Source organism: Anoplopoma fimbria, chromosome 13 (assembly GCF_027596085.1).
Source record: "Anoplopoma fimbria isolate UVic2021 breed Golden Eagle Sablefish chromosome 13, Afim_UVic_2022, whole genome shotgun sequence".
NCBI lineage: Eukaryota > Metazoa > Chordata > Actinopteri > Perciformes > Anoplopomatidae > Anoplopoma > Anoplopoma fimbria.
The window spans coordinates 3,864,300-3,876,929 of record NC_072461.1 but is presented as its reverse complement, the minus strand read 5'-3'; the positions used below and the strand labels follow the sequence as shown (position 1 = coordinate 3,876,929).

The window sequence follows — 12,630 nt, the reverse complement described above, 5'->3', positions numbered from 1 at the left end:
GCACTTTGTAAACCTTGTTTTTAAAAGGTGCTATATAAATAAAGTTATTATTATTATTATTATTATTATATACTGAATAGTTATTCTCACATACCGTATAATTAATTAATTCAAGTGTAAGCCATTATTACATGCTCCTATGATATGTTGGATACATGACTGTTTGTAATTACAGAGCATAATACATTTATTTTTTACCTGCCAAAATCTTGTAAGATGTAATAGTAAACATTGAATTATACGATAGAAAAAGTCTCCTAATAACTGGTATAATGTACATTTTAAAACAATGCTTCAGTGTGCCTTTCTGGTTCCTTCTGGTTCCTTCTGGTTGTGGTCTGTACACGAACCCTAAGCGGAGGAAATGGTAGACCGAAAGGAAAGGGGAGGAGACATGCAAATTCATATTTGGAAAGTTATTTTTATTTGTTTTTAACAGTGTGCAGTTAACATAATGACATGTTGAGTGGATAAAATATTTGTACTACCAAAACCAAATAAAGAATTAAGCCTTAAAACGTTATTTTGTAAAACGTTACGGAATACATAAGCCTAAACAGAGGAATGCATTGATTTTTCCAAATTAAAATACAAATAAATAAGAACAATTTGAAGCTATATCATTAATTAAAATAAAATAAAGGAATGTTCAGGAAATCAACTCCGATGAACCAGAAGTGTCCTCAGCCACTTCTCAGGCGGAGGCTCAGGTTGATGGTGCTGTGCGATACGACGTTGTAGTCTGAGAGTTTGTACCCCGCCTCCGTCATATCTTTGCTCTGGTGGATGAGCCTCTGCTGGTCCACAGGGACCCCCTCTCTGGACTGGACCCTCTTCTTGAAGTTGCCCACAGTCTCGCCAGGTTTGATGTCATAGGTGCTCGTCTTCCCCTTTTCGTTTCTGAGGAACACCTGGATGGTCGCAGGCTGGGTCACCAGCAGGGAGACCCTCGCTCCAGAGTTCAAGCCGTAGTGGCTGATGGGTGTCGAGTCGTCGCTGAGGACAGTGTTCATGCCGTTTACATAGACCAGCTTCTGCGTCTCAGAGCGAACTCCTAGTTTCTGCTGGATCAGGGATTTCAGGGAGCCCACTGTGGCCTGTGGGTTCACACTCAGTGTGTGGGCAGTCCCATCCATCATAAAAATGGTTATATCCATGATGAAAAGACACCTGAAACATAATTTAATACTTTATTAAAATAAGTCAAGTATAAAATAATAATATTTCCACTGAAGTACCACAGTGTATTTCATTACAGCGTTGACAAAGACAGATTCTTACCTTGAGATCACTTTAGCAAATTCCTCTGGAAAGCTTCAAGTCAGACGATTCTCGAGCTGCTGTCAGAGGTTTCGGATCACCACAGTTTATATACAGTCTGCCTCAGCTGATCAACACCCTCCTCTTTACGTCAGATTCGTTATCCCCTCTCTGCCTAGATATCTTTCGGTTTCTATTCTCCCAACGTGACTCCTCTGTTATGGGCGCTGCATCTTTGTGATCATAACACAGCCTTGTGGTATGTTCATGCGTTTACGAGGTCAGATCAGGTACATCCAGTTAAGATCAAGAAAAGCAAAAAAATATTCTGATGATTCATGAGAAACACGTCATAGTCTATTTTAAACCACACATGTCATATGATTTCACATTTTCTAGGGAAACAAAACAGAAAGAAAGAGAACAGTAGGAATATATATATATATATATATATATATTAAAGTTAAACAGTTAAACAACACTAGAATGAAAACAGGACACACTCTAAAGATCATAATGTAAATCACAATTTAAAACAATGTACTGCCATCGCAGTGAATCCCCTCATGTCACAGGTTGCCAACACACTGCTCACTCACACTTTCAAAAAAATGATACTGAAACAAAAACAACATTTATCAATACTGCAGCTGTGAAATGAAACTGAAAAATAACAAATCTTAACCCATTTTCCAGCAGGTTTTTATTTTACACAATCAATGAGAACAAATTAGTAATAGATGTCATAATTCTGAGTGTTTCAGCATGGTGGCCCTCTCCTCCCTCTTTGGTAGAGGGATATTTCCTACGATGAGAAAAAATAAACAGTAGTTAAGGATCTTCACATTTACATACAAAACAGGATGAAAAAAAGGTATAATTTCATTATTATTTATTTGAGATTCAATTTGTCATTGAAGAGTAATGTTCAGAGTATTTATATGACGTTTTAAATAACGTAGTTCGGGAATAATGACCACGCCCTGAACACCTAATTGTCTCTGCACAAAGTATTTAAGCATGACGAATCCATCCACTTCCTCCTTGACTCTGTTTCCTCATGACGTCAGAATCGCGAGACAACACAACAAGAACCCAAGCACCATGGACCAGGAACTCTTCCTCAACCCTTCTGACAACGAGCTGTTCGAAGAACACAAGCTCACCCCCGAAGTCCCGAGGCTCCAACCTTCTCCCACCATCCTTCGTCGCCAGCAACCTCGGCTACGTTCCACCATCCACGTTCCTCGTGGCTCCCGACATTCATCCCCGGACAACTCCGAGGCCGTCGGTCCCTCGCCTTCCAACAGCCCCAGGGGGAGAACTCGACTTCGGCGCGCGAGGGACATCGTCCCTCCCCGAAGCCGCTCTCCCATCCGCTCGAGATCCAGGTGCTCGAACGACGGGCAAAACCACCCTGACCCTCCTTCACCACGCCACAGCGCCAACACGTCCCACATCTCCAAGTGGACAGTCTCCCGTTTAAAGAACGTACTCACCCAGCGCAACATCCCGTTCAATAAGTCCGACAGGAAAGCAAAACTTTAAAAACTTTTCACGGACTCCCAACACAACTACACTCAGCCCAAAAATCTTCGACTGCTTATCCGAAGCTCTCTGCTGGATCCTGACCAACGTCCATAAACTTCCGTACGTCATCCACCTCTTAGATGACTTCCTCACCGTCACGCCACCTTCCTCACCCCCAGCACACGGCCTCAACACTTTAACCTCAGCGTTCAAGGAACTCGGCGTTCCTCTGTCTCCAGAGAAAACCGTAGGCCCCAGCACCCCCTCGAATTCCTCGGCATCACCCTCTACTCAGTTTCACTCCAAGCATCCCTACCTACCGAAGAAATCAATCGGATCTCCTTACTCATTTCAAATTACCTCCTGGCCCCCAAATGCACCAAACACCAACTCCTTTCACTGTTAGGCCACCTCAACTATGCCATTCGCATCATCCCCCAAGGTCGATCCTTCTTGTCCCACCTCCTTTCAGTCGCCGCCTCTGTCCCAAATCTCCATGGCCACGCCTCCCTGGACAAAGCATGCAAAACGGAGCTAAAACTGTGGCACCAGTTCCTCTCCTCATGGAACGGCATCTCTTTATTTTACGATGACCACATCACCAAGCCGGAAGACATCCAGCTGTTCACAGACGCAGCCCCCTCCATCGGCTTCGGCGGCTTCTACGGCAGCAAATGGTTTTCAGCCGAATGGCCGCACGAATTCTCATCCCTCACCCCTTCTTCGGCAATCTCTGAAATGTATCCGGTAGTCATAGCAGCCATTCTTTGGGGCCGGGAATGGGCCAAAAAGACAATCGCTTTATATTCAGACAATAGCGCCGTCGTAGACATCATCAACAAAGGACGGTCACATTGTCTAGACATAATGCAGTTCATGCGTAGACTCACCTTGGTTTCGGCCCAGCAACAATTCATCATCCGAGCCTATCACATCCCAGGTCACAAAAACTCCATAGCTGACTCCCTTTCTCGTTTCTCTTTACAGAAATTCAGACGATTGGCGCCATCCGCGGACCCTCTGCCAACTCCGGTCCCACCGTTTTCAGCCACCATCTTCAACTGACCCCGCTACTAGAACACCTAATCTCTGCCTCCCAAGACGCCATCCTCAACAGCGTCACCCCCAGAACACTCTCATCATACCTCACCGGATGGAATAGCTTTAAAGCCTTCCACGCTTCCCTCGGCCTTCCATTCCCCTCACTCGACGTCCTGACCCTCACGAACTTCATCACGTTCGCCCATTCACTCCTCAAGATCAAGCCTTCCACTATACGGGTCTACATAAGCGGAATCAACTTCTTCGCCAAACTTTCCTCAGGCACTCCTTGTCCAGCTGCGTCCCACTCACACATCACCATGTTACTCAAAGGTCTCTGTAAAGCCGAACCACACCCCACGCCTAAACGTCTGCCCCTCACCTCGGACCTCCTTACCCGCTGCATCCAAACACTCCGTTCAGGTTACCTATCTCCCTTCATGGACAAAGCATTGGAGTCCATGTTCTTGCTGGCCTTCTTCGGCTTCCTGCGCTGCTCGGAATTCACCGCTCAGAACTCTGACCACCATCCATCGCAACACGCCACCATGTCCGACATCTCCATCCACCATCCGGACACCATCATCTACCACCTCAAACGCAGCAAGACCAACCAGTCTGGTCCGCCCCAGCCCATCTACATCTTTCGACTAAACTCATACCTAAGTCCATTCGAACCCATATGTGACTACATAAGCGCAAGATTAGCCAGCGGAACTTCTCCACAGGACCCGCTTTTCATCACAGAGACAGGCAAAGGGGCCACAAGAACCTGGTTTCACCACCACTTCCGCCAAATCCTCCATAAATCCGGTATACACCCGGAACATTACTCAGGCCACTCATTCCGCATCGGGGCCGCCTCCACCGCCTCAAGCCAAGGAATCCCCGACCACGTCATCAAGACCCTCGGCCGCTGGTCGTCCCCCGCGTACCACACCTACATCCATTCCAACCTAAATGACATCAGAAACGCACACCGGCACCTGTCCTCTTGAAGCTGTCTTTTGGGGACTCTGCGCCACCTGACCTTCCGGAGAGACAGCCCCCACCCAAGAGTCTCCAATCCCCCTGTTCCTGCCAGCCACCGGACACCATCGCTCTCCTCCCACCATCAGTCATCAACCTTCTTTACCGTCCCTGCTTCTCTACCCTACACCCCTCCTTCCCTTACCCTCCATCCCTTACCCTCATCCCTTCTTCCCACGACCCCTTCCCTTCATCCCTTCATCCCTCGACCCCTACCCCTTCATCCCTCAACCCTTATCCCTTCATCCCCTCATCCCTCCAACCCCTTCCCTAACTCATCCCTCTGACTCACATTCTTAATAAATCAGTCATAACCTATCTCGTGATAAGCGTGGTCTTTGTTAGTGAAAGAATAAATAGTAACGTGTGGATATGAAAACACTTAGATATGTACAGTATGAATAGTTATGAACATGAACAGGAGATGCCAAAATATAAAGTGCAGGTATAAGTACAGACAGCAGTATAAATATGAGTCATTTAAAGGTGAGAAATACAGTGAGGACAGTAGCATAAGTATTTATGCGAGGGGCATATATATACTACACGCAAGTGTATGTCCTAATTCAGCAGGAAGTGAGGCTTTATTTAGTGTTTTATTATAGTTTTATTTATTTATCATCTCAATAATCATAAAAAAAAAAATCAACAATGATGTTTCAAAACAAATGTGATTCAGGTTTTTTCCCTACCTGGTGGTGCCACAAAATATTCTTCAACTGTGTTTTTGGAGAGCTGTAGGAGTTTTTCGGCGCAGTCCCCTTCCATCACGGCATCATCCCTCAGTGTTAATGCCCTGAATGTGTACGGATAAAACATAATTACATTAATATTATAGGCGTCAGAAGAGTTTAAATTGAGCTATTGTTGTTTATTTGTTATGTTATTTGGTTATAACTGTGATTTAAAGGCCCACATGCAAAATGCAGTGTTTTACATTAACAGTCTGTAACATACGTGTCCTCCAGAACTGAATCCATTGGTTCAACCCCTGACGTGTCAAGAACATGAAGCTGATCAGCAAATCGTATAGCTTTCTCCAGACAGGCCAGTCCCTGTTTGGTGCGGAAATCAACCAAGGCCAGTCGCTCCAGTTTGTCCACCAGATCAGCAGGGATATATGCAGGCTGTAAAATCAATAGTGTGTTGCTTAAGAATGTCCTTATCTGTGAGTAACCATTCAATAAAGTTATTAAAATCAATTAATAACATCTAATCAGCAAACATTGTCATGCCTCATGCCCCATAACTTGACCTTTGGTCCTTGGTAATCTCTGCCGTTTTGTTTTGTTGTTGAAATACAAGAAACGATGTTACAGCCTAAAGTAAGCAATTCTCTTTGTGTTTTACTAATCCTCTGCCGCAGCTCAACAATGAATTGCGGTCTGTGGAAACAGGAGTGAATTCATTACCAGACTTGATTTGTTGAACTGTTAAAGACTGTTGAAGCCTCTTTAGCTACAGATAAACCTCTGAATACATTTTGGTACCCAACGAGGACCGTTGATCTGGGCCTGAAGTTCAATTTATCTGCCATTGTTCACATTATGTAATGAATAATGTCAGATTAAGGGTACCCAAATAGTTAAAAAATGTAATTTAGCTATCCTTAAACTCACTTCACTTACTGCTCCAGTGAGTGAAGTGAGTTTAAGGATAGCTAAATTACATTTTTTCACACGTTTGAAAACCCTCAACCTTTACTTTGAAGGCGAGCTGCCTCCGTTTCCGGCTCTCGACTTCCTTGGATTTCTGTAGATTTTGTCCTTCGTCAATTACATTAAAAATAATTAGGAGGGCATTTTTTTTATTGACTAGTATGAATCAATATTATCAACCAATATTTAAAATCTAACAATCATTTCAAGGCGTCAACAGGTCACCAAGCCTTATTACATTACATTACATTACATTACAGTCATTTAGCAGACGCTTTTATCCAAAGAGACTTACAATAAGTGTACTCAACATAGGTATTCAAGAGAACTACTAGTCACCAGAAGTCATAAGTGCATCTCCTTTCTTAAACAAGCATCTTAAAGCATAAACCAGAGCAAAAGTATAGTGCAGAGGCAAATTACTACTAAAACAATAATTGCAACAGACTAATACGAATATAATAAGTGCTACAAACCACTACGAATACAGTAAAAGCTGTAACCATGAGCATAACGTTACCGGAGGAAGCTGGTCCTCTGCTATTAGTTCCCATGTAGCGACCTCTGGTACCTGTTAGAGGACACACAGGCAACAAGGCTGAAAAGTAAATGTTCTGTATTGGCTACAAAATAAACCGACTGCAATTTAAATGATGGACCTTTAATTTACCTTGCAGTGACGTGGTTGAGAGCTTAACAGACGCGTTGCATTTGTGGTGTATCTCTCCACGTTTATTACCGAGTATCCCTGGTTTGTTAACAGGTTAAATGAATAGCTTTTCACTGACTGTCTAGCAGCGATACTAAACAATGACATTTTCAGGACAATTAGGTAACCAGATACGCTCGTATTTTCCAAAAACTTAGTATTTAATCACTCGCCATGATGATCATTGCTGTGGTTTAGGTCTTAGACTGTCTATAGGTCTAAACTAGCATACATCTAGCTAACCTCGTAGCTAGTCCAGGGGAGCTAGAACTCATGGGTTAAACTAGGGAAAGCGAGATGTTTAACATCCACTTCCTTCCGTCTTCGCTTCTAGACCGACAGTATTGGTCGTACTTCATATATATTTAGTGGATAGGGTCTTGCATGCTGCTGAGCGCCCGGATAGCTCAGTCGGTAGAGCATCAGACTTTTAATCTGAGGGTCCAGGGTTCAAGTCCCTGTTCGGGCGGATGTATTTTTCGTCACTGCAAAACAGCGTCTAGTCTCATGAAACGACATCTACTCATTTCTTCGTTTCTCCAAACTTGCCAATCAATCATATGGCTCATTATGAAAATTCTCCATCTTATCAGCTTTCATTATCTCCGTTTTTGACAAAGCTGCCGATGACAGGTTGACAAACTGAGTTTACAGTAAGTCGGTTGTCGAAGTTGGCCACGGATTTGGAGTTAATTGTATTGAGATAACAAGGTAGGATCCCAAAAAGACTTCATCTGGACAGCCGAGCTGATAGCTGGCTAGCCAAGACATAATTAACACAGAGAAAAAAGACAATAACAATAGTATATTCTAGTTGGCTCAGTGTTTCTAAATGTAGATGGTGTAAATCCTTTCAAAATACATACTGTACATATTGACAAGTTTAGTCAAAGTGTGTTGATTTTGTTTTTTCCTGTTTTTATGTGACGGTAGCTCTTACATACATGATTTACCAGTAGAGCAGTGGCTCTTTACTTCATTTATAAAATAAAAAACTAAAAAACTCGAGCAAAAATATCTGTAAAGATAAGATAAAATAAGATAATCCTTTATTAGTCCCGCAGCGGGGAAATTTGCAGGCTTACAGCAGCATAGAGTTAAAGTGCACACAAGAGACATAGTAAAGAAAGACAAGATAAAAATAAAAAAATGAAAAAAAACCAACTAAAAAAAACCCAAGTATTATAAATAAGCAATAAAAACAGTAGAAAAACACAATAACTGAAATATAATATTTACAGACAGAAAAACAGGGAACCAGTAAACTTAAGCTCTTTTAAAAACCTAAACAGATAATAATAATAAATCTTTATTATGAACTCAGATGGTCCACTCACATCCAACATACACACAGACATATGACACATTAAAATACATACTCAAAAATACTGTACTAAAATAGGTGCAAGCATATCATGCCAATTATTATTATATTCCTGGATGTGAACCGATCCCATCATAGGGTTGGTTAAGGCTATAATGATGCTATTTTCTGATAAATCCAATCGACACATGAAATTGAACATTAACTACGTAACAGTGCCTGACATGTAGGTACATTAGAGGACACAAATAGCTGGCTAGCACTGTGCCACCTAGGAACACAGACAACAACCTCATGGCATCATTATATACAACTACACAGACTCTGCATACTTCTCACTCTGTAAGAAGACCAGAGATGAGCTGTATACAGCGACGTGACATAAGCCCTAAACAAAGCACACTTAACATCTGGAACACATGGAAAATTTCCTCAACATCACGTTGGCCTGTGCATATATTTTACACCATTGACGACGAATGTCACCGTCATCCATGAGATCATCTGAGAAGACATGTCCTAGATATTTTAATTCCCTGCATATTTCTAAGAGGCCATCAGACAGGTGGAAAGCAGGAAAAGAGGATTTTTGTCCTCTCTAGATCTCACCACAACAACCTTACAGACTTTTTGGAATTATAGTTGATGTCAAATTCTCTTCCATATTGTGTGCATATCCTCAACAGCTCTTGTAACCCAGCAGAATATGGACAAAGTAAAACCAGGTCATCAGCATACATGAGATGATTCACAACTTGATCACCCACAATACATCCTGTTGTACATTCATTTAGCTGTCTTGAAAGGTCATCAATATATACATTAAAAAGAATAGGGGATAATATTCCTCCTTGACGGACCCCATTCGCCACATGAAAAGGATCAGAAACAGTATTATCCCATTTGACCTGATTTCCCTATCAAATGTTTGCTGAGCATACCAATACATTAGAATTCAGATGTTCTGAAGAATTTAAGTATTTAGTGTGAAAATCAGTGAAAGTATGTGTGAGTGTTAAGTGATGCCTGTGTTTGTGGAACTGGCCTGAAAGCATAAATAACTAAAATAGCAAAACAAAACAGAACCAGAGCGATGTGTGACCGGAAAAGCAAAGAGTGGCAGAGCTGCACTGCAGTCACTCTTCTTCTTTTTCTTTAATTCTCATCTTTCACAAATTAAGCGATATTTTACATTTAATCAATAATTAATTAAAATTGTTACAAATGTGTCCACGACGTCGGCGCCGTGAAGAGCCCGGATAGCTCAGTCGGTAGAGCATCAGACTTTTAATCTGAGGGTCCAGGGTTCAAGTCCCTGTTCGGGCGGAAGTTTTTTTTTTTTTAACTTTTCAGGGTTATAAGTAGTGCTCACTTGAGAGCTGTGGTGAAAAGCCGACCTTGGCATACTACAATGATGATGCTAACAAGGAAAAACTTTTAAAGTCAGTAACGAGATATTAGGAGAGTAAATATTCCACTGAACTAGCTACTAAAGAGTAAACAAACTCTAACAAAATGAATGGCCCTATGTTATGTTCGTTTCTTCTCTGAGAAAAAAAAGCTTGCTAACCACCTATTACAACAGTAGTGGAGTGCTACATCTAGAGAACGAGGAGTTGTGTCATCTTCAAACATTATTGGTATAAGGTTTTTTGAGACATTAGACAAATCATTAATATATATAAGGAATGATGAACCCTTGAACTAAAACAGACTGTCTTCTGTTCGAGACATCACTTTTAACTTTTTGTATGTAGCATCATGAAAACCATGTTTATGCAACTTTTCCAATTAAATATTATGGTTAACTGTATCAAAGGCTTTTGTAAGGTCTATGAAATACTTATTTTACTTATAAAAGTTATTCCGTATTTATTTTAGCATTTCTGTACTTTTGTATGTATATCAGCATGTATTCATTTATTTCTGCATTTTATTTATTTCGGTTATTTATCGCCAGTGGGCTGCTTTGAGGATGATGCTGTATTGCAATCAATTCATTATCGATTATGTTGACTTTCTATGGATTCATACAAAGTGAAATGAAGAGATTATCGCTCAACTTGTCTTGTGATTACCAGTGTGTTGTGTGAACAAACAAAGTGCACAGGCTTTGTGCACCCACTCAACATAGCGCAGCATTTGTGGAAGCGCCTCTAATAAAACAATTTGTTGAAAATTGATGATATTTATTCTGATACTGTTGAAACGGAATCCACAGAAATACAATGTGGCGTCACTGATTTGGAAGACAGTTATATTCATGGAGAACCATTCCTGGGAGCTGCTTATGAAACAATTGTCATGGATTGCAGCTGCATAGATATGTTTTTTTAATTAACCAGAGTTTAAACTGAACACTCATCAAATGTAATATTTTCTCACCTGGGTTATCTCTGTATATCCTCCCTACTTCCACTCTTATCTCTCTTCACTGATAACTCCCTTTAATGCAAACTCGCTTCAGACTTCAGAGGACCCAAACATGCACAGCTGACGGTGGTTATGGCACAGTGTCCTACTGGAGGTTGGAGAACCAGTATAAGAAGGTACATCTTGCATTTACTTTGGGCAAAGCAAGAGTTGCAACATTAAAACAGACAAATATTCATCACCTTGAACTTACAGCTGCTGTGTTGGCTGTTAAAGTTGACAAAATGCTGAAGAAGGAACTATAACTTGAGTTGGAGAAGTCTTGCTTCTTGACAGACAGTCAGACCGTCCTGAAGTATATCAGTAATGAGACCAATTGATTTTACACCTTCATGGAAGATAGAGTGGCTTCTATTGGTGAGGCAACACATGTTGTCCAGTGGAGGTACATCAGCTTAAAGAACAATTCTGCTGATGAAGCCTCCAGAGGTCTGACAACTTATCAGTTTCCAGCATGTAGCAGGTGGATTTTGGGACAAGTCTTTCTTCAAAAGCCAGAGTTGGATTGGCCAAGATCCTTAAATCAACAGCCCATTTCTTCAGAGGATCCAGGGGTCAAAAGGGACCTAAAGGGGAACGTCATCATCCCAGATTGTGAAGGTGCAACCACCAATCTCATAAACTACATTTCCTAGAAGACTAAACCAAAGACCTCCGTTGCTTTTGTCCCTTAGGTTAAAACTATTCGTCTCCAGCTTCTCTTGATGTTTAACAAGCCTCTACTTACCTGATATGCTATGATTATCTCACCTCAGTTTGATCAAATTGAGTAAAATACACATTACAAGATGTTTGGAAAAATAATGATGATTCCATTTTTATTGTTTTATTGTAAAAACATATACCATTTAATATATACTATATATGAACTCTCAGTATAGATTTTGATTGTTTTACAATGCACATTTATAACTGGCCACAAAATAAAAATATCAGCTTTACAACAAAAGCGGCATCTGAATGAGAAAATGAACAAATAAATACTTGCTAAATAAATGTTACAATATATTTAAAAAATAGGTTTTCTGACAGCAGTAAGCTTTCACAGAAACGCCAATATTAAAAAGCAATTCATCTTACCACATTCATGAAACAACACTTGAACACCAACTGAGTGTGAAAGTTTTGGGCTATGAATGACGAGCATGAGTGTCGGTAACTCAGGGCCCACATTAGTATTTATGTAGAGGTTAAAAGCATATCTATATATATTGAATGTCCTCACAAGCCCATAATCTGCCAAAACATGAATACAGATTTGCTCTAACGTCAACTGTACCTTTCATTCTCATCTCTCTGTCTCAGTCACTCACACACTAAAGAATCTCAATAACTTGGTGCCAAAAAACTTTTCATTTGGTCACTGACAAACTGTTTTCACTATCTCATCTGATCCTCATATTTCATAGTCATATTCAAGCTGAAAGTAACATTTAATTCAACAGAAAGGCGCCGGACAATACAAGACAAAAATCAAGGGGACTAAACTTTACAAAATATACAGAGGTTCACTGGATAATGAAAAATAACTTAAGAGGCTATCAAATCAGGCTTGTTGCTTTATATAAATCTCTGCACAGACATCCGTAAGTCACTTAAATATTAGTTTATGATTTTAAATATTTTAATCCTCATAAGTTAAACAC

General features: G+C 40.9%; 2 protein-coding genes and 2 non-coding genes across 5 annotated transcripts; 2 read left to right on the top strand and 2 right to left on the bottom strand.

Annotated features, from left to right (window-relative positions):
• Positions 1-401: 401 nt before the first annotated feature.
• LOC129100844 (polyubiquitin-like) lies at positions 402-1,389 on the bottom strand. Its single transcript, XM_054610363.1, has 2 exons — positions 1,282-1,389; positions 402-1,170 (listed from the first exon to the last, which is right to left on the bottom strand). Exon 2 carries the CDS (start codon positions 1,155-1,157, stop codon positions 684-686), a length of 474 nt encoding a protein of 157 aa, XP_054466338.1. The 5' UTR covers positions 1,158-1,170; positions 1,282-1,389; the 3' UTR covers positions 402-683.
• Positions 1,390-1,757: 368 nt separating this feature from the next.
• On the bottom strand, positions 1,758-7,505 carry gatc (glutamyl-tRNA amidotransferase subunit C). 2 transcript variants are annotated; one of them, XM_054611342.1, is made up of 5 exons: positions 7,189-7,505; positions 7,039-7,089; positions 5,818-5,987; positions 5,553-5,656; positions 1,758-2,065 (listed from the first exon to the last, which is right to left on the bottom strand). In XM_054611342.1, exons 1-5 carry the CDS (start codon positions 7,333-7,335, stop codon positions 2,004-2,006), a joined length of 534 nt encoding a protein of 177 aa, XP_054467317.1. In that variant the 5' UTR covers positions 7,336-7,505; the 3' UTR covers positions 1,758-2,003. The 2 variants fall into 2 exon arrangements, with proteins under 2 accessions (XP_054467317.1, XP_054467318.1); XM_054611343.1 differs by having other exon boundaries at positions 7,039-7,092; positions 7,207-7,505.
• A 118-nt stretch (positions 7,506-7,623) lies between these two features.
• trnak-uuu (transfer RNA lysine (anticodon UUU)) lies at positions 7,624-7,696 on the top strand. Its single transcript has one exon. It is a non-coding gene; the product is annotated as a tRNA-Lys (tRNA).
• A 2,108-nt stretch (positions 7,697-9,804) lies between these two features.
• trnak-uuu (transfer RNA lysine (anticodon UUU)) lies at positions 9,805-9,877 on the top strand. The gene has a single exon. It is a non-coding gene; the product is annotated as a tRNA-Lys (tRNA).
• Positions 9,878-12,630: the final 2,753 nt, after the last annotated feature.

Coding starts and splice junctions, on each gene's coding strand:
- LOC129100844 (XM_054610363.1), bottom strand. CDS start 1,157: ATGGATATAACCATTTTTATGATGGATGGGACTGCCCACACACTGAGT.
- gatc (XM_054611342.1), bottom strand. CDS start 7,335: ATGTCATTGTTTAGTATCGCTGCTAGACAGTCAGTGAAAAGCTATTCA. Junction 7,090..7,188: donor CTCAACCACGTCACTGCAAG/GTAAATTAAAGG, acceptor GTCCTCTAACAG/GTACCAGAGGTCGCTACATG. Junction 5,988..7,038: donor CAGAGGACCAGCTTCCTCCG/GTAACGTTATGC, acceptor TTGATTTTACAG/CCTGCATATATCCCTGCTGA.